The 20,487-nt window shown below is 43.7% G+C and overlaps 2 protein-coding genes across 3 annotated transcripts in view; one reads left to right on the top strand and one right to left on the bottom strand.

Moving 5' to 3' along the window:
* MYPN (myopalladin) overlaps positions 1 to 3,736 on the bottom strand; it is a 40,209-nt gene extending 36,473 nt beyond the window's left edge. For both annotated transcript variants that reach the window (XM_071563363.1, XM_071563364.1), the window contains exon 1: positions 2,799 to 3,736. In XM_071563363.1, the coding sequence (XP_071419464.1) occupies positions 2,799 to 3,736 (938 nt within the window). The remainder of the gene's footprint in view (positions 1 to 2,798) is intronic.
* Positions 1 to 20,487, top strand: part of LOC139675552 (phenazine biosynthesis-like domain-containing protein) — a 91,294-nt gene extending 70,807 nt beyond the window's left edge. The window contains exons 13-14 of the transcript XR_011698501.1: positions 17,044 to 17,154; positions 20,430 to 20,487. The gene's annotated coding sequence lies outside the window, so the exon portion shown is untranslated. The remainder of the gene's footprint in view (positions 1 to 17,043; positions 17,155 to 20,429) is intronic.

Below are 20,487 nucleotides of genomic sequence, written 5' to 3'. Positions count from 1 at the left end.
ATCAAAATTTAAAAAAAAATCAAATATTGAAATAGAAATTTCAATGAAAAAGCTTTTGTTTTGTTGTGACAAAAATAGATCCAAGTTACAAAGACACCCATCATCCATTTCTGTGCAATCAAGTGGTCCCTGGACTGGGTGGAAGGGCATTCTGGTCATCCCTGGATACTCCATAGGGTGAATCATTGTTCTGGATTCTTGGATCTGCCCTTGCGAGGCTTCGGTGACTTCATAATGTCAGCTCCTAATTCAGATATGAGTTAAACCCCTAAACCTGGAGGGCAGGAACACCTTGCTAGTTTTCTGTATGCCAACAGCCTGAGCTTGAGGTGCTGTTGTAAGGAGGATGTTGTGGCCTTCTGGAGAAATAAGTAAAATTAACATTAGCAGTCTATAAACAATCAATTCAGTGCTCACCTGTCCTGAATGCAAAGAAGGCCAGACTGAGTTTGTGTACAAGTCTATACACATAAGAGAAGATTATTTCACTTCTTTTCTTTGCATTATAAACTATGAATTATGAGAGAGGAAAAAAATATTTATCATATCTAGGGGTCCTACTGACATTTTTATTATCAGAAAGATTTATGCCTGAAGAAACAAGTCTCAAAGTCTTTACATGCACAAGAAGTGTTCAGAGAGTGTTGCCAACATCTAGGGGATGATGATATCTCCTGTCTATTTTCTGACACAAACCCCCAAAATTTCTGACAGTTTTCTCTTTTGGTCAGAGTCCTGTGTGAGTTTAAGGACTGAACACAGACAGCCTTTGTAGTAGTCTGAGCTCCACCAAGGGAACACCTCAGAACTCTTAATTACTGCAGGCAGTTTAGACAGGAAGCACAGGAGAAATCATTCCTCCAGCTTTAAAACAGATTCCTCTTCTATAAACAAATCGTTTAGTCCTTTGGAAGTTCACACTCCTATCATGAGTGACAGACTCTGTGTGGCACCACAGGTCAAGGTCTTGTCAGGGACTGAGCACTACCTGTTACTACTGAAGGCACTCGTGGGGCAAAACAGTTTGGAAGTCACAGCCCAGGGATCTGTGACCAGGACAACTTCATGCCACCATGGCAAAATGTGGATTCATTTGTAGATCCTTCCTTCTGTGTAATTAATGGTGCATTGTTAGTGCTTTCTCCCTCTGAAATATTAGCAGCCAGAAATCCAAGGGAGTGAAAGACAAAGATTGTTCGCCACAAAAATCTTTGGAGCATCCATATTTGGACACTGAGTTAGTTTTCATGTGGTGACTGTGCTGTTAGTTCTGTGAGAAGGACAGTAGAAGTGGCAGTGGTGCTGTACACAGCATTGCCCAAGGGTGTGAGGAAAGCAGTGAGCTGGCAATTAGAAAAAATGGACCACTGTGAAGCTCAGAGTCCCTTCACCAGATGCTGAAGGTGCAAATACTTCTTTTCAATATTTAGAGAAGCAACACAGATTTCTACAATGCCTATAAAAGGATAGGCAACCTCCCAGACTGAGGGTACCTGCGTATGGCACTTCAGATATTAGGATGCAAACATGTGTAGTGTGTCTCTAAAAGATGGATAGAGTTTGCCCTTCTCTTGGATTGGTACAGTCCCAGCAAAGGAAATACAATTCCACCATGGTAAATTTGATTAATGAGCTGTCTATGAACAAATTTAGATGTAGAAATGCTGATGAGATCTAAGAATTTTCAAGATAAATTTAAAAGTTAATCTGTTTCTCATTTCATTAATGTAATTGATGGATAAAGGGTGCCTTTGTCACATTTCCTTTCACCTCCAGTGATATTTGCAAGTGTTTCTTTTTTAACTTTCAAAATCATCATAGATATAGGTGAAAAAAGAAACAGAAATAGCAGACTAGTCACCCAATGTGAATAAATGTCAGTTAACAAGGGTGTATTATACTTGTTCAAACAGAAATGTTTTTGTGAGGTCTCAGCAGAATCATTGTCAGAATCAGAATTGGAACTGAGCTGCTTCTGCTTGTAACTTGGGATAATAACTTAAATGAACTACTTTGCTCTCTGTTCATGTGTGGATGTTTTTGGTGTCTGGGATCCTGTGTTCTCTCATCTCAAACACCTTCAGACATCAGCACGAGGTTTCACAGCCATTGGTGGGTGTAGTTGGTTTACACAAGCAGTCAAATGGTTTCACAAACATTTCTCACTAAGCATTTCACACTTCCTTTTAATTATGGAAGTACAGTATTTAAAAACATTCCCCTGAAATTCAAAGAAAGTAACGTGTCCCAAAATATGTTGTCTTAAAATATAAAATCACAGACTCATAGAATCGATTGGGTTGGAACAGCCCTCCCAGATCATCAAGTCCAACCCTTGGGTCAACTCCAGTCCCTTTACCAGATCATGGCACTCAGTGCCACGGCCAATCTCAGTTGAAAAACCTCCAGGGATGGGGAATCCACCCCCTCTCTGGGCAGCCCATTCCAATGCCTGAGCACTCTCTCTGCAAAGAATTTTTTTCTGCTCTCCAACTTCAATTTCCCCTGGCAGAGCTTGAGCCCATCGTGCCCCCTTGTCCTATTGCTGAGTGCCTGGAAGAAGAGACCAACCCCCACCTGGCCAGAACTTCCCTTCAGGGAGTTCTAGACAGTGCTGAGGTCACCTCTGAGCCTCCTCTTCTCCAGGCTAAACACCCCCAGCTCCCTCAGCCTCTCCAACCTTTCTTTTTCCTAATTAATTTTTAATAACCAAGCCCATGCATCAAAATACCTGCACGGAGTAACGCACACACCTACCATTACAGACACACAGAATGACAAGTGCAGAATGTGTTTACCTGACTTCAGGTGCTGGGATTCCTACCACAATGCAGTCCAACTGCACTTTGGTTCCCTCAGGAACTTCCCTGCTCTTCAGTTTCTGGGTGAAGCGTGGGGGTTGTCCAATGGGCTCATCGGAATACACCGATGCAGATTCTGACTCTGTTTTCAGCTCTGCACTTGTTAATGGATTGATAGATTCCAAGTTTGCTGCCTGTTGATCATCTGTTTGTTCAAATGTTTTCTCTGCTTTGTTTTCCAAGTCTTGGGATGCTGGAATGGAAAGCCTTTCTCTGTTCTCTGATGTGAGAGACAGGCCAGAGTTACCTTTTTGAGCAGATTTATTCTTGGAATCAATTTTGCTCCTGTAGCTTTTGCATGTTCGGGGTCTTATTCTTTCAGAGTTGTGAGCTTTGAAAAGTGAGGAGAGCTCCTCAATGAAATCTGCTGCCTTGTTTAGGAACTCCTTTTTGGATTCTGATTCAGAGGGGAGATGGTGTTTCTTTAGATCCTGAGAGGTCCCTTTGGAGCCCTTTGTATTTCTGATGTGGTCCTGACAAAAGCTGGAGTGCAGGCCATTGTCTGATGTTTTCAAAGCTGTGGACTGGGCCATTTGTTTGTGTTTTCCCGGGTTGTTCAGCTGATCTGGGGGATGCTGGGAACGTGCCTGGAGCTCATCCTGCTTTGTTTCCAGTGGATTCTGATCAATAGCTTGTCTTGCCAGGTTTACACTTTCATCAAGCTCTTCTTGGCTCAAAAAGGCAGAGAGATCTGGAAGGTCATCTTGGGCTGCTACCTCATCTGAATCACCAGAAGCGTTGCCATAGTGGAAGTTATGAGAGACTGGCTCTGATCTGCTTCTTTCACTCTTCCCTTGGTGCTTAGTTTCAGCTAAATAACTCTCTCTCAGAAGCTGAGATATAGAAGTTGAGGTTTCTAAACTGTCGTCTTGCATGCTGCCAACAGAAAGGACAAATAGGACCACACCTTATCAGGAGCAATTTTTTTGACTGAACACAATTAAAGGCTTTTGAAAAGCAGACCACAACACTTTAAAACTGGGCCTGAGCACTGAATACATGTAATACTTGACATAATTTTCAGTATGGCCTTGCTGTAAAGGCCTGATTCTGTGCACACTGCCAGGGGCTACTGCCTTTACCCAGGGAAGTTTATCTTCCATCCCTTTCTCCTGCTGGTGGCCTTACACAGCTAAAGTAATTGCAAACCAGTATTTTCTGCTCTGCTCCAGGCAAAACTACAACTGCAGAGCTGCTGAGTTTGTGTCAAATCTCCCATAGGCACGGAATATTCTGAGTGGGAAAGGACCCACAAGCATCATCGAGTGCAGTTCCTGAGTGAGTGGCCCATGTGATTTTGGGGTTATTAGCACCTTGCTCTGATCAGCCAAGCGAGTTCAGCTGAGAAACAGCCCCAGCAGGTACATGGAGTGTGGGGTATTTCAGGGACTGAAAGGTGTGAGAGAATAATAAATAAGTAAATTAAGTAAATCTAGCTTAAAAGGCACTGAAGTAGTAAGTAAATGAACCCTCAAAACCATCTGAGGGATGCTAGGAGAAAGGAAAACCAACAAAAACATTCACTAGTGACAATTTTTCATTAAAAACTCCTGAAGATATTGCATTATAGGAAGTGGTAATGGTGCTAAATGTTTTCTACCTTCTTAAATGCAGCATTATTTCTAACAAGCTATTTAAAGTAGAGAACTATGTCATTATTTGATGCAAACATCATTTGTACTACAGAATTTTCAGAATCCTTATCTCAGGTTATAGAATCATAGAATGGATTGGGTTGGAAAAGACCTCCAAGATCATCAAGTCCAACCCTTGGTCCAACTCCAGTCCCTTTACCAGATCATGGCACTCAGTGCCACGGCCAAACTCAGTTGAAAAACCTCCAGGGATGGGGAATCCACCCCCTCTCTGGGCAGCCCATTCCAATGCCTGAGCACTCTCTCTGCAAAGAATTTTTTCCTGCTCTCCAACTTCAATTTCCCCTGGCAGAGCTTGAGCCCATTGTGCCCCCTTGTCCTATTGCTGAGTGCCTGGGAGAAGAGACCAACCCCCACCTGGCCAGAACTTCCCTTCAGGTAGTTCTAGACAGTGCTGAGGTCACCTCTGAGCCTCCTCTTCTCCAGGCTAAACACCCCCAGCTCCCTCAGCCTCTCCCCACAGCACTTGTGCTCCATTCCCTTCTCCAGCCTCGTTGCTCTTCTCTGGCCCCGCTCCAGCCCCTCAATCTCTTTCCTGAACTGAGGGGCCCAGATCTGAACACAACACTCAAGGTGTGAATGCCGAGGGATTCAGACACCTGGGAACACACTCATCCTAAGGTGACCTAAATGTGAGTACACACAACTGCTCTTTGCTACCTTTCAGATACAGAAACAAGGGCATGACTATTTACTGGGACTGTCTCTGAATATGCAATGCTTCTTATCTCTCTCCTTCCTGGCAAGTCTTGCTGTGTTGGTTGCAAATACTCCCACTCCAAGGTGTCTGGTTTGTCGCACTGCAGAAGGTTTTTTGTGTCATGGCATTAAGAGAAGGGAATCCAAGCCCTGGCCTTGGCCATTTCCATTCACAGCCTTATGGAACAGCTCAAGTTGCCAGAGAAGGAAAATTAAAAAAGGTGTCTCTGCTGTGAAAGGTTTTTGGCTTTTCTAGTGGGGCAGTTGTCCCTTGGAAAAGGCTGGTAAAAAAATAATGAAGTGGTAATATCTCGTCCTGCTGCAGTATTTCTTCCTGAGACATGAGTGATAACCCTTGTTCCTTATTTACAAAAATGAAAGCTTCAATTTAAACTCTTTATAGTCTTCTTTGATGAATGAACATAAGCCTATCATAATCTGATGTGCATTTTGAGACCTTAATCTCTCTATCCAGGGCACAGTTTGTTATATTGAGGTTCTTTTTCTTACCTAAATATTGGGCATTTTAGATTTATTGATATTGCTTTATTTTCGCAATGTGAAACAAGGAGAATCAGTAAGACTACAAAGGCACTCAAATAAAATATTGCTAAATTTTTGCCTGTAAAAAAATAATAAATGAAATGCCATATAAATGATATGCTTTTAAGCACCCAGTCTAGTCTCTGCAGGCGAGCCAGGGTCTGCAATCCTAATGGAACACTTGGCATTAAATTGTCTGGCACAGTGTTCCAGTGGAGCTGTGGCACAGGGAGAACATTGATTTGGGAAGCCCACATGAGATAATGTTGTAAGCTGTTGCATGACTGGACAGAGTTTGTAATTTAACCTCTTAAGAGTACAAAGAGGCTTAAAGTTCCTGCTACTAAAGTAGTTCCTACTACTTCTGCTTGCTCAGCTTTAGTTCCTGGGCAGCTGTGCCCCCTTAGTGCAGCAGGACGTGGCCAGGGGTTGTCCCAGCCTGTTTATTGTGCCCCCTTGGTACAGCAGGACATGGCCGGGGGTTGTCCCAGCCTGTTTATTGTGCCCCCTTAGTGCAGCAGGACATGGCCAGGGGTTGTCCCAGCCTGTTTATTGTGCCCCCTGAGTGCAGCAGGACATGGCCAGGGGTTGTCCCAGCCTGTTTATTGTGCCCCCTTAGTGCAGCAGGACATGGCCAGGGGTTGTCCCAGCCTGTTTATTGTGCCCCCTTAGTGCAGCAGGACGTGGCCAGGGGTTGTCCCAGCCTGTTTATTGTGTCCCCTTAGTACAGCAGGACGTGGCCAGGGGTTGTCCCAGCCTGTTTATTGTGCCCCCTTAGTGCAGCAGGACGTGGCCAGGGGTTGTCCCAGCCTGTTTATGTGCTGGTCACAGACTGTGCTGCAAAGGTCACAGCTGAAGCTGCAGTTTCAGCTCCAAGGGTTTAAACCCAATCTAACACAGGATGTTCCCAGCCTGGGAGGGAGTGAGGGCTCTGCCAGGAATGCAGGGCAGCCCCAGAGCCTCACAGGATGGCACAGAGCAGGCAGTGTCCCAGGGGTATTCCCGTGGGATGCAGCTCCAGCCCAGCCTCTCTCCGTGTGCCCGTGGTGACATCCAGGTCCTTGCAGCTGTGGAAGGCTGTGCTTTATGTGGCTGTAGTTTACATGGTGGCAAAATTTAACTTGCTACATTTATCAGCCACTCTTTCAGAGTGGCACATCTTCAGTTCATCTCAGTCTGTAAAGGTCATGGGAGCTGAAAAAAGATGATGCAGGTCTTTGGAAAGCACTGGACATACTAAGGAGGAAAGGCAAGCAGGCAAGGAATGCTGTGCAATCAAAACCTGCTGAAGCCCAATGATCTCAAAGAAAGGTTTTGTTGAAAGAATATATGAAAATGACCTGACTGAGACTGTTCAGGGTTTCATTTCCCTCTGTTGTACAGGTATTGCTTGATTTTTCTCACCTAAATGCTGTGTATATTCCTACAGAGGTTGTTTCTCACAGCACAGGTAACCCTAGTAAAGCAACTGTTTGTTCACTGTGGTTATTCAAGACTTTGTTCTGGGTCTTGCACACCCTCTCTTCATCTTTTGAACAAAGCATTGCAACTTGAATGAAATAATTGCTGCTAATTTGCTTATGGAGTATTACTGCAGTAAAGGGAGATACTCTCAAAGGTCTTGGAGGTCTTTTCCAACCTAATTGATTCTATGATTCTGTGATTGATTCTATGTGTTTAGATTGGCAAAATAGTTTTATAATTCTAGCTTGGGGGGAAAAAAAGGTGTAGTGAAGAAACCACTGTCTGGTAGCAGAAGGAGATAAACGATATCCCAGCAAAGGACCTGGCACAACTTCCTTCCTCCTGCCCATTGGAGCAGAAGGGGTAGAAGGGAAAAGAGCTCTCCTTCTTGTGCTGGGAAACAAGATATTAATGAGAATGGATATGATGCCAGCTTCTAATACTTAGAGAGCCATCACTTTTCTTTAGAGCTTACACTAAATATTTCAGTCAGAATTTTATATCTAACTCTACTCTATTTTCAGCTTGTGTAGAAGATAACTTTTTTATTCTATTTTTAGTAAGGAAGAAGTTGGTTTCTAGTCAAATGTAACACTTTAAGGCAATGCTTGGCTCCTGAAGTTTTAAAATATTTTGAATTATGTGATATTTTTAAGTAAATGGAAAGAGTTAAGTTTCAGCAAATGTTGCTGTGAGGCTACCAGGGAATCCCATTACAGTTATTAACTCTGTCTTGCTTATGCCTTGAGAGAAGTCTGGTTTTTTATCTTTTTTCCTTCCTACAAGAGTCTGCACTATCCAAGGACTGGAGAGGGCTGATGGTGAGGGAAGCAGAGGGTAAGCTGAGCCAGCCACATTTCACAGGCAGAGGAGAACAGCTTTTGTTCAAAGGAGACCAAGCACAGAGCCTGACAGGGTCTCTGGGCTAAGTGGCAACAAGGCTGAATTCAACATAATAAGGAAGAAAAACTCCATACAAACACAGCAGCTGTCTGGGGTGTCAGTGAAAGCACCAGGGATTTTGCTGACTGGAAAAGTGTCATGAAGAACTGGTATCAAGGGGAGGAATTGCAGTGCTAAGTACAAATAATCTCTCTGAACCGATGTTCTCTAGGGTGGAAAATGTGATGAGTGATTCCAGCAGCCCGGGCTCTCTGCTCTTGACTCATTCAAAACCTACAGCACCAAAGCAGTGCACTGAGGAGACAGTTTTGCTTTCATGGGACAAGCAGTCACCTTGGGCACCTGTTACCTCAAGAGGCACCAGAGGATGCCTTGAACAAAACTAACTGCATGAACAACTTCCATCTACTAACTCAGTTTCCATTCACCAACTGATGGAACAAGCTTTCTGAGTATCCAAGAGCCTGTATTTATGGCAGTGCTCTCTTATTAGCTAAGTGATCCTTAGGATTAAATATTCACAAAGGTAGATTTAGTTTCCACTGATTGTTTTGGCAGTGGTTTGGCCTGAAAATCCTTACATGGAAGGGAGGAAAATTGCACTGCATAGAATGACACTCAACACTTCCATTTCCTCCTGTTTGGGGCTTGTTAGGCTCGTTGCTGAGTCACCACTGAAAGAATCTGAGCTTTTTCTGAGGAAGCAGCAGTACTGAAGTATCAGCAAAGCTGAAGGGAATCCCAGATATCTTTGTTTTATTTGGTGAGAGGCAGCTTTGAATGCTTGATGCCCTAAAGATGTTTTTTCCAACTCTCCTTCTCTGTGGCATAATAAACAGCTTACATGCAAAGAGCAGATTTAATGCAAAAAGCACTTGAACATCATCTTTGGCTTTCACTTGTGGTTGAAAAGAGAAATTTTAGTGAGTAAGTGTTGTTCTGTCTTAGCTTTTCCAACTAGCATTACTCTTGTTGAGTGGTTTTGTATGAAACCCACCATCAGAACAGCCCACAAAGTGCTGTTCTTGCTCTGCAGAGGCACCTTTGTGACCCTCACACAGCAAATCACTGCATGCCCAGCAGCTCAGCTTGGAAATTGGGAAGTTTGGCAGATATTAGAGGCTATATCCACTTCACCATTAATTTAATTGCACATAAATTGCATTTGCCCTTATAGGCTGTTGAACACCAACATTTATGGGGTGTTTAAACTGTATTACAGCTATGAAAAACAAGCTAAGAGGTGGCTCAAGGGACCTGTCCTGCACATTCACACTCTCCTGTGCTTGCAGGAATTCTCACTGAGCAGTTGCCATTGTCACCGTTCTCATTAGTGCCTGGTGATGGGCTGTGGCTGCTGCAAGGCAGGTATTGGGGCTGCAGACACAGGAAAGGTTAGGCTGGAGCAGAGGACTAAGGTCAGCAGGTCTGTGCATGTTTGGGGGTGTCAGATATTTTAAATTTGTGTTTAGAAAGCTGTGTGCATGAAGGGGGGTTATTTTTGTTTTAGACACGTTAGTGGCTTTGAATTCCATTCCTTGCAATGAATCAGATAACTAAACTCCCATTTCTAAGTAATGTAATTAAATACAGAAAATTGAGAATCTCCAGCCTCAGGAGTGTAACAGCTTCTGATGGAAACAAACCCCCTCAGACATGGGATGGGATAAATCCTTTCCCCAAGTTATTCTGCAGCAGGCACTGCAGGAGCCCTGTGTGCACTTGGAGTGCAGCCCTGGCTTCTGACCTCACAGTTACAGTATTGGGCACTAAGCAGTAGGAAATACTGAGCTCTGCTTCAAGGAAAAAACACATTCAAAGCTCACTTTTTCAACATTTCCTTCGTACTCTCACATAATGATTATTTTTACTCTGATCACAAAAAGTTTTCATTTTTTCATAATTGATATTGTCCCTTAATAGTTCTCAACATGAGAAGTGAGACCCCTCATCCCATGTCTCGAGTTCCCTTTGCCTGCTCAGTGAATCTCCTTGAACTGCAAGGTAAACAATATCTTGAAGGAACTCCATATACCATCAAATTGAAACAAATAAATTTAAGCTGATTTTTAAATTAGAAGGTCAGAAAGGAAGACAGGTGATGCCTGGAATGCTTCTCCAACCTCCTCTCCCTCCCAGTGACCTGTGCAGCCAGACCTCAGATGTCAGGGCAAGTTCTGAGTGCACTTCAAATGCTTGTAATGTAGGACAAGTTTTTGTGGATTTGAGTAATCTGCAGTTTCCTTCAAGGATTGCCCATCCTGGGAAAGGGTTCATATGAAAGGACAAAGGATATGCAGCAGAGATCCACAATTTGATGCTGAATGTACACACAGAATTCCTTAATAGCAAATAGAACTGTCTTTTTCATGCTTTTTGACCAGTTCTCCCTAAGAACATTGTAACATAAAAGCTTTCACATTTGAATCATATTTTTAAACTACAATGTTTAAACAAGATTTATATTGGTCAGAATTAATTTGCCCATCTCTGTAGAATATTCCTGTTTATGAAACAAGCACCAAATCAGTGAAATTTTAAACAGAAAAGTAAACTGCTTTTTTGCTTTTTGTCTCCCCCAGTGATTTAGATCACATTTGACATTGCACTGCCCAACTGCAGTTATGGTGTTGTGCAAATTTTTAACAAATTATCATATTTATGAGCAAATATACCTAGACTGCTGATTTTTAGCAGCTGTTGATAAGAAACATTCTTTCAGTACCACAGCAAGATCTGCTATAAAATCTGTACAGAATGCACAGGAATAAAAAATCAGCACAGAGCACACAGTTGCCCTTTATGTTTGGTACCCTGGCAAATGCAAGACCTGACTAACTCCTGAATTGACTATAAATAATCTTTGATATGTAAATATCATTCTGCCCAGCTACAGGAACTAAACTCTTGCTATTGCTGCTTAATTTTGTTAAGCTGTTTCTGAAAGGGAAAAAAAAAAGACAAAAAGAAATAACCTGACCTTAGGAACCTCCAGGAAGTGTAGGAGAGGGGGAAGAGCAGAGGTGAAGTTTATGAAATTGTTCCATTAACATTTGCTGGCTCTGTTTTCACTCTTAAACTCTGGGACATCTTCACCTCATGACCAAACCAGAACTACTGATAAAATAATCAGTGTCTTTAGCATGATTTGTAGAATGTTCTGCTGTACACTCGGGAGCTACCCTGTTCTCTTGTCAATTGCTGGCATATTATTTGGTAAAACTAAAATGGGCTTCTGATTACTGCTTAATGTTGCAATATATTGGGCCAAACATTTGCTACTGACAGTCAAATACTTTTCTGAGAGAGAGAAAGAGGGCAGGGGAGATAGTGAGAGCTCAAGGGTGAGAGCTGTGCCCTTCGAGCAGGACTGTTTCTGCAGCTGTTGTGTACATTAATCCAGAGAGCAGCTCTCCCCGCACTAAATATAGCCACGGGGGTCAGTTTACATGACAGGATAAATAAATAAATAAATAGAAAGCATTTAGCTGTGGGGATCACGTTAAATTAGGCTTGGATTTGCTTAAGAAGGAATTCCAAATTCTGGCAATTCTGGTTAAGGCTGAACAGCAGAATGTCAGTATTTCAGAGCGGGGAGGCAGGAGAGGCGGCAGGAAGAGCAGAGCCCTGCAAGGAGCTTCTCAGGTCACCAGGGTCTTGTTGACTCTTTGGAGGAGTCAGACTGGCTCCGAGGGATTTTGAGAACCCCACCAGTGCTATTCAAGTCCTGTACAATGCTGCAGAACACTATTTCCCTTTCCCTGCAATGCACACGCCTCAGCATAACTTAAATCAGGCAGTTTAAATGTTATTTGTTCCCTGTCTGTGCCTTACCAGCTATAATTAGCATTCAAATATACATGCTCGTCAAACTCTTTTACACTGCTGCAAAATCAAAGCGTAGCCTGATCTACAGTTGAGGGATTACCTTTTTGAATTCCTCCAGGTGTTGCTGCCCAGCCCTGGCAGTGAGTAGCGCTGAGAGTTATCCAGAAGGGCGAGATTAGAGCTAAGGCAGCGAGGGAATCCTTGGAGTGCTGGGGAGCAGAGGCAGCTAGGAGTCCATGGAGTGAAGGAAGTTATTGTGAGGATGGCTGTGAGGAGCTGGACAACCTGTCACCACCGGAGCAGCAGCATTTGTCAGTGTGCAGGCCCCAAGTTATTTTGAGCAGCGTAGCCCATGTGCCCGCGGGGCACTGCACCTCATTGGACAGGACAGGGACCCCGCGGCTCCGGAGCACCGCTGGGCACCCAGCGCCTTCTCCCGCACCCAAACGGGCCCTAGGGATGCTTGGGGGGCGCTTGCTGGTCCATCCAACAGCCCCTGTAGCACCATTGTGTCATTTTGTCAGTGCTTTTACACTTCAGCCCTTTAAAATCACCAGTTATTGCTTTTTCTGTAAGTTGTGATCAGAACTCGAGGATTAGTCACCCATCGGCTGGCAGCAACATGAAAGTTTTGCAATTCCAAAGGCAAACTCAGCAAACACGTGGGGTTTAATATTCCTGATTTCTTTGAAGTGTCCAGTTTAACAACCACAGTGAAACAGTGCAGAAATCCTTCAGGATGACCTGTAAGTACAGAGCTAGAACTCCTAAACTTGTTATTGAATGCACCAAAAGAAGCTGTTGGGGGAAAAGTAATTAAAGGAGGCACTTGAAACGAAGCCATAGATAAAACTGAGAAATAAACACAGGTGGAATAATTTCAATGTATTTTAAGCAGAAAAACCCCGTTACTATGTAGAATGTCACTGCTTGAAACCTTGACTAAACTTTGCCACATCACTTGCTCAACACAGAGACCAGATTTTCTTTTCTACTCATCCTATACACCAGCAACAGAAAGCTGTCTGTAATTTTAAACAGTTCATCTTACCAAAAATGCTGCTTGATTGTTGATATATGATTTATTTAAAATGCTTATCACAATTGCAATTTTAAAATATTACTAAAATGCTATGCATTTATGCTGAGGAATTTTTATATAAAGGCCTTTTCATATCTCATGATTTATCTGGCTTCTTGACCTTCTCCCAGTTCTCTCAAAACATTACCAAGTGAGCATCTGTGCTAGAAAAGAGGTTCTCCTGTGGAATGTAGTCCTTCAGAAAGTTACTTTATGAGTCATAACAGCATGAAAAGTCAGAGGTAAAGGCAGTTCTTCCATGACAAATTTCCTGAGGCACTCGAGGTAGTTTTCTTTTGCTTCCATCCCTTTTTGTAAAGCACTGTTGTGGTTTAACCCCAGCTGGCCACAAAGCCCCACACAGCTGCTTGTTCACAGTGCCCTGGTGGGATGGGGGAGAGAAGCAGGAGGGTAAAAGGGAGAAAACCCATGGACAGATAAAGGTCCTTTATTAAGTGAAGTAAAGCTGTGCACACAAGCAAAGCAGAACAGGGAATTGATTCCCCCTTCCCATGGCAGGAGCTGCTCAGCCACCCCAGCACAGCAGGGCTCCATCAAACACAGTGGGCACTTGGGCAGGCAAACACCACCACTCTGAATGTCCCCCCTCCTTCCTTTGTCCCCCAGGTTTCTGTGCTGAGCATGACCCCTGTGGGCTGGGCTGTCCCCTGGGGCAGGTGGGATCAGCTGTCCCAGCTGTGTCCCCTCCCAGCCCCGTGTGCCCCCCCCAGCCTCCTCTCTGGGAGGCAGGACAGGCTGCTCATCACTAACAAAACATCCCTGAGTTACCAACACTGTTCAGCACAAATCCAAAGCACAGCCCCTCATCAGGTACCGTGGAAAACAATTAACTCTCCCCCCAGCCAAAAGCAGACAGATGCCAGTGTCAGAATGGCTTGTGGGCATCAGCCTGTGCTGTGGTTCCTTGGTGGTGTGGAAAGCTGCATGGTGGAGTCAGCCCTTCTTCTGGGTACAGGTGAGGCATTTATGGTTGGGTGATGTCTAACATAACTTTACTCTGGGAATAGAGGTCTAATGTGTCCTTTAGAGTGTCTGTAATCAGTGCTGGCAGGAACTGCACGTTGATGTTGTACTGTGGGCTCCTGTGGCTTGGGCATCCCAGTGCATGTGCAGGACACAAAGTCTCAAACCTGAAAATAAAGTCTGATGTGTCTGGTAAAATAATTGTAAACCCATGGGGGCTTCTGCTGACATGCAATTATTACCAAATGTGTATGGGGTCTTGCTGCTTGTGTGCTGTTTGTGAGCTGCTGTTTGTGCATGATATGCAAAATTAAGCAGTGCAAAGTGATTATTCAAGCTCATTGAGAAAAATGCAAAAAATTACCGCTTCAAGAGAGGGATTTGTATAAGATGATGGGATTGCAAAATCACTGAATAATCTGAGCAACAAATAAGCTAAGGTTTATGTAGAAAGTATAGCTTTGAGAAACCACAAAAGTTAGGAGCCTTTACCGTGGCAAACAAACTGAGCATTGTGACAGCAGGGGGTGCAAGGCCAACACTGCCAGGCACCACAGGAAGTTGGGGCATACACAACTAGTTTGTGAATAACAGCATAAAGCTCATGTAAATCCTGTTGCTCTTCTGTCTGTGTTTTTGGAAGACAGTGAATTCAGGCTTTTGACTGCTGAGCACTAAAAAGAAGCATTTCAGAGTATCATTACCTCCAGCTTTATCTCCTTTTGTCTTTGCTGGCTGGCAGAAGAGTAAGGCATAGTGTCCTAGAATAAATTATGTGAGCACTACTCTGAAGATCTTGTCTGTCAAAGCTCAAACTACCTTCACAAGCAGGAATGAGTTTAAAATGGAACTTTGGCATGGCTGGTTGGCTGTTATTCCACAGTAGGATTGTCAGACTGTATTTGTAAACCTATGGATTTATCACAAATGGAAAATTCTTGATTTCCTAGATATTGGGATGAAACTAATGCTACTCTATTAATGGCATGTGCTGAACCAATAAAGGAGAAATGAGACGTGCCATTTCTTTGAAAGCTTCCTGAAGGCTCTTTCCATCAAGTTCTAGTGATTCTGCAGATGTCTCCAGAGACCTGTGCAGCACAGGGTTGCCACCCACTCGTGATTTGCAGCCCACCAAGCACTGATTTTGCTCAAATCAAGGCTGAACTCATTTCTTTCTAATGTGGAGTGTGCAATAGTGCATTAGACAAGTTTGTTCTAATGGGCTGAAGGCGTCACTGGGGAGAGAGGCTTAGCAGACTGTGACCATTCTGGTGGTGGAAAAGGAGCATCACCAAGTACCCACTTGGTCTTTTGTTAGACTCAGTCCTTCCAAGGGCAGTGAGCTGCTCCCTGCCTGTGCAGCTTGGGGCAACAGCAGTGACATCTTTCCTTGAAGCATCAGTGACTGGTTTCTGCTTGAATTGCAATGAAAGGCCCGGTGATTTGAACAGCAGTGGCAAGCCCTCTCTCTCTTTTAGATTATAGGCTTTAATGACATATGTTAAGCCATTATTCTTGTGGTAAGAAAAGTGTTAAAAGCAAATTTCTGGGTGTTTCTGATAAAGCTATTTGAGTAGTGTAAGATGAGTTGGATATTTTCTGTTCATATCATTATGCAGTGCATCTCTCACCCTGAGCCAGCCAGGTATTGTGGAATTCTGATTCAGATTCTAATGTAGAAGTGGAGACATATCAGAAGGATGAAAGAAATGGTACCTTTTTTCTATAGCAAGTACAAATAATAATGTTAAAACATTGCTTGAGTGCCTATTTTTTTTCAGCCAGCCCCAAACAGGCTTTATCATTTGACAGGGCAGCACTCACGTGAGGATTTCCCAAGTGTTACCAGAGAATTTTTCCGTGTCATTAATTATTTAGGTAAAATAGTGATTTATGGGGCATGATGCTGTTTCCAATGAAATCAGTTTGTTCTGTCATGAGTACCAATAGGAGAGGAGTCAGACTTTTCCAATAAGTTAGTTATGACCTCAGTAATGGAAGCAGCCTTACAGTCATCCACACAGAGCCACAATCTTTTGTACCCCTGTGTTCCATCTATTTGCTTCTCAAATTGAATCAATAGGTTAAAATATACCAGTAGTTTGATTTGCTGCAGTAGAAAAGGTGCAGCTGAAAAATGTTGTAAACATTTCTATAAATCACAGAGATAAAGCCCACAACACAAAATAATTGATGTGGGGGGTGGCAATAATAAAAGTAGGTTTGTAAAATCTCTTTTTTGTAAAAAATTGTTACTCCATTGAAACATCTTTTACTCAATTGTAAAAGCATCAGATTCTTTAAGACAGACTCCCTGCCTGGAAAGCATGGAGGACACTGTGTCCTTATTTTAAATTGTGATATTTTTTCCTGTGCAGTATTATCCATGGTAAATACAAAACTTTTATTCAACCTCTATATCACATTGTATTTAAAAATCATTAGAAAATAGAGATAAAATGAATGAGGACTCCTATCTATAAGATTCAATGACTTGGAGACTATGTCTGGTAATCCACAGAAACACAAGATCTGAAATCAGTGGATTAAAATTAATAACCCAGGAGCTGGGTTCGATTACTGGGCAAAATATGAAGGGTATGTGCTGTTCCATTAATGACTTTCTTTGGGCAAGTGAAGCAGGAGGAAACTTGGTTTGCCTCTGATGCCAATAAACCAGTTTAATTGAGAGGTGTGAGGATTACAGTCAGGGTTTCTGCTCCAGCATCGTCAGAGAGCACAGGATCCACTTGGACACTGTAGGATTTCACTGCCCTGGCTGCAAGGCATGACTAGTCCAAAACAGACTGTAAAAGGGGATCTCATCATGCCAGTTCTACTGTCTTCAGTTAATCTGGAGCACTCTGTGACATATGGAATTTGCATTCATGCTATAACCCCTCTCCTTCCCTGTCTTCTTTTACTTCCTCACTTTATTTCTCATCTTCTGAGTCTTCCTGTCTCTTGTGTTGAATCAGACCCTGGTGCAGCAGGCAAGGCTGACTGTGCTGTGTTGTTTCAGGTCTCCAGGTGAGGCAGCCCCAGCTGGCCCTGCCTCAGCCCAGTGCTGGGACAGGTGTGCAGCATCCTGCTGTCCCTGACACACCCAGGGACTGCTTCTCCTGGATTACAGGTAAGAGAGGGTACTTTGCCCAACACTGGGTTTCTCTTTTTGCTGTTCTTTTATGGCTTTTGCCCTCCTCTTTCTCATGGCTTGTCTAAATTGTCACTCAGATTAAACAGGATTAGACCCAAGAAGCTACAGATCCATCAGTTTCCCTTGGCTTTCCCTTTCTTCAGGACATACATCTCCCAAACACCTGATCAGGAGAGTCACAGCTCAATTGTACCAACTGAACACGTTGCCAGGAGGACTGGCACAAAGAGTGGAGTGGCTCCCTCCCTAAACTTACAGAAAAAGGAAATACAGGAATGTTACTAATGTGAAACCCATATTATATACTTTATCATTTGAGTATTTGAATTTTTTCCCCCTTTTGGCTTGTATAAAAGTTTAATTTTTTCTCCTGGTAGCTGTTTCTGTGTTGATCTGACATCTACACTGCCTGACTTTGTTAACTGCTTGCTGTTGTCCAGAGACAGGGCCATGAATTCTTTTGACCTGGGGTTGTGATTAACACAACAACACGTTATGGATTGTATTTTTAAAAGTGGATTAAGGGTTAGTCTGGGGAGGCATATTTTGTAACCACAGTCTCTACTGCCAATTACACATTCGTCAAACAGAGATTTACAGTTCACTCCTTATTCTTATCACTTAAATGGCATTGTACCTCTGGAACAGAGAGCAGAATTTCATCCAGGCTACTTGCAAAGAAATTACAAAGCCCTTAAAGAACAGAGAGATTTCACTGAGAGTCCATTTGCACATGCTTTTAACATAGAAGAACACAATAAATGTGGCTATTATTTGTGGAAACCCCATTAATGTGAACTGCACGGTAATGAGGAGAATATACTCAAAGGTTCTTGACTTCTGTCTCAGTTAAGGACACATGTACTATATGTAGAAAATACAGGTATCATCAGTGTCTTGGTTTTAATCAGACATAGTGGCTTTCCAGTGTGTTTCTTTGGCTTTAATATTTAGAGGCCCTTAGACAAATGAACCACAGCAAATGACCCACACAGGGCCAGGCAGGTGGCAAGACCCTTAGGCAGCTCAGCCCAATGACAATGTAGATCAGGACCCTTTGGATTTTACAGAACCCCAGACCAGAATGAATCACTGGGGGTTTGAGCATCAGAGGCTTTTGAACCTGTTCTAGACAATGAGAACTGCAAAAAAAAAAACAAACCACAAACCAGCTCAAGTCAGATGTTTAATACGACAAAATATTCAATAACTTAGTTGCCAAAATTACACTTCACGAGATACACCCCTAATTAGAATGTCTTAAATTGTTGGTAGAACAGAATAAGGAAAGGGCATCCATGGATAGTGTGTATTTTAAAAACAATTTCTTGAGAACTCTTGCTTTCCAGGCATGCTCAGATGAGAGTGTCAGTGCTGGCATGACAGTCAGCTCATCTCTGAGCCTGAGGGCATCAGATCACCTCCGCCAGGCTGACCCGGGGTTAACAGTTTGCAGGACAGCAACGTGGTTGTTCAGTGAGATACCCAGAAGTGGCTGAAGATGAGAGCTGCCTAGAAAGGCGTGGCTTAGGTAGCAAGAGAGTAGAGTGCGATACGTTTGCTAAAATATGACAGAAGCAAACCCCGTGGGAAGAAGAGATTGTGTGCAACAGGACGAACTGAGACACGGGCAGCCGGAGGGGAAGGCAGATCACACCCAGCCCGGCAGGGAACCCATCTGACACACGGGGGCAGCCTTGGTGCCAACAGAGAGGGTGCAGGAACTGCCCGTGGCGCTCGGGGAACCCTCTCTGCTGGGTTGCACCTCGCAGAGAGCGCGCTGCCTGCTCCGCGCACAGCTGGCAGGGAGCGCTGACTGTGACTGCTCCGCGCACAGCTGGCAGGGAGAGCACAGCTGGAAGGGAGCGCTGACTGTGACTGCTCTGCGCACAGCTGGCAGGGAGCGCTGACTGTGACTGCTCCGCGCACAGCTGGCAGGGAGAGCACAGCTGGAAGGGAGCGCTGACTGTGACTGCTCTGCGCACAGCTGGCAGGGAGAGCACAACTGGCAGGGAGCGCTGACTGTGACTGCTCCGCGCACAGCTGGAAGGGAGCGCTGACTGTGACTGTTCCGCGCACAGCTGGCAGGGAGCGCACAGCTGTCAGGGATGGCTGCTCTGCACACAGCTGGCAGGGGCCATGCACAGCTGGCAGGGAGCGCTGTGACTGCTCCACGCACAGCTGGCAGGGAGCGCCAGCCACGCCCTGCACACACAGGGCAAACCCCTCCCGCAGGAGTTACGTTTTGTAATAGGTAGGATATCATCCCCAAACTCCGGCTCCCATGAGGTGACTGGATTGGGACACGGTTACTGTTTTCCCAGCACTCCGGTGTGTCACCTTCCTCTACACGCCTGGGATCGGTTTACCAGCCCCTTCTGGTGGTTCTGGCACTCTCTGCCTTACGCTGCCTCATCTGTCTGGAACGCTTTCCTTCAGGCCACTGAGTCACCTTCCCACTTTAAGTGTTGCGTTTTCATTGTCATACCAAACTGACTTGTATTATAACGTCATTTGCCAAAATGTATATGAGGATGTACTGCCAAATTTTATCTATGGATACTGATGAAGCTTTGAAACACCAGGGTTTTTTTTAGGACACAGGTTTACTGATAGAACTAATTTTAAAATAAGGGACTTTTATGTCAAAGCACAAACTTTCAGAAGGGACAGAGATGAGAATTAAAATAAATCATTACTACCAGCCTATTAAACACCATCAAAATCACTGTATTTAGCAGAAGAACAAGGGACACATAGGTAATGTAAGCTCATTTTTGTAAGGATCATGACCCAGATTACCTCAGAGCAACAACAGCAGGAGGTACTGGCCATTCTGACTGGCCATGCGGGTTGTCAGCTATGCCAAAGGTGACTTTTTCACCAGTAAGACCTCTAATTTATTTCAAATAAATCACCTTGTAATCAAAACCTTGATGAATACTTTCCCAGAGCACATTTAAACCAGTAGTTCTGCTTATTCAGTTCTCAGCCTCCAAAACCATCTAATTTCCTAACAATCTAAACATTCATTCACCCAGTGGAAAGAGGCAGAAGAACTATCACAGAATTTAAAGTACATTGTGATCTGATAAACCACACACATTACAAGCCAAGTTTAGATCAACTGGTGTATCAGTGACATATAGTAATGCCATGTGCCATCTCACAAATTGTAAAAGGAGTTTTCTTTCTGCCTAGGGTGCCTTTGAAAATCCTTTTTTAAACGTCTCACTTTCTTTTTGCTTTAGAAAAGGAAGAACACTGGAAAACTTCAAACTTTGATACTTGGAAAATGCAAATATTATG

The sequence above is a fragment of the Pithys albifrons genome, chromosome 9 (assembly GCF_047495875.1).
Source record: "Pithys albifrons albifrons isolate INPA30051 chromosome 9, PitAlb_v1, whole genome shotgun sequence".
NCBI lineage: Eukaryota > Metazoa > Chordata > Aves > Passeriformes > Thamnophilidae > Pithys > Pithys albifrons.
This window is presented reverse-complemented; position numbering and strand designations above follow the sequence as displayed.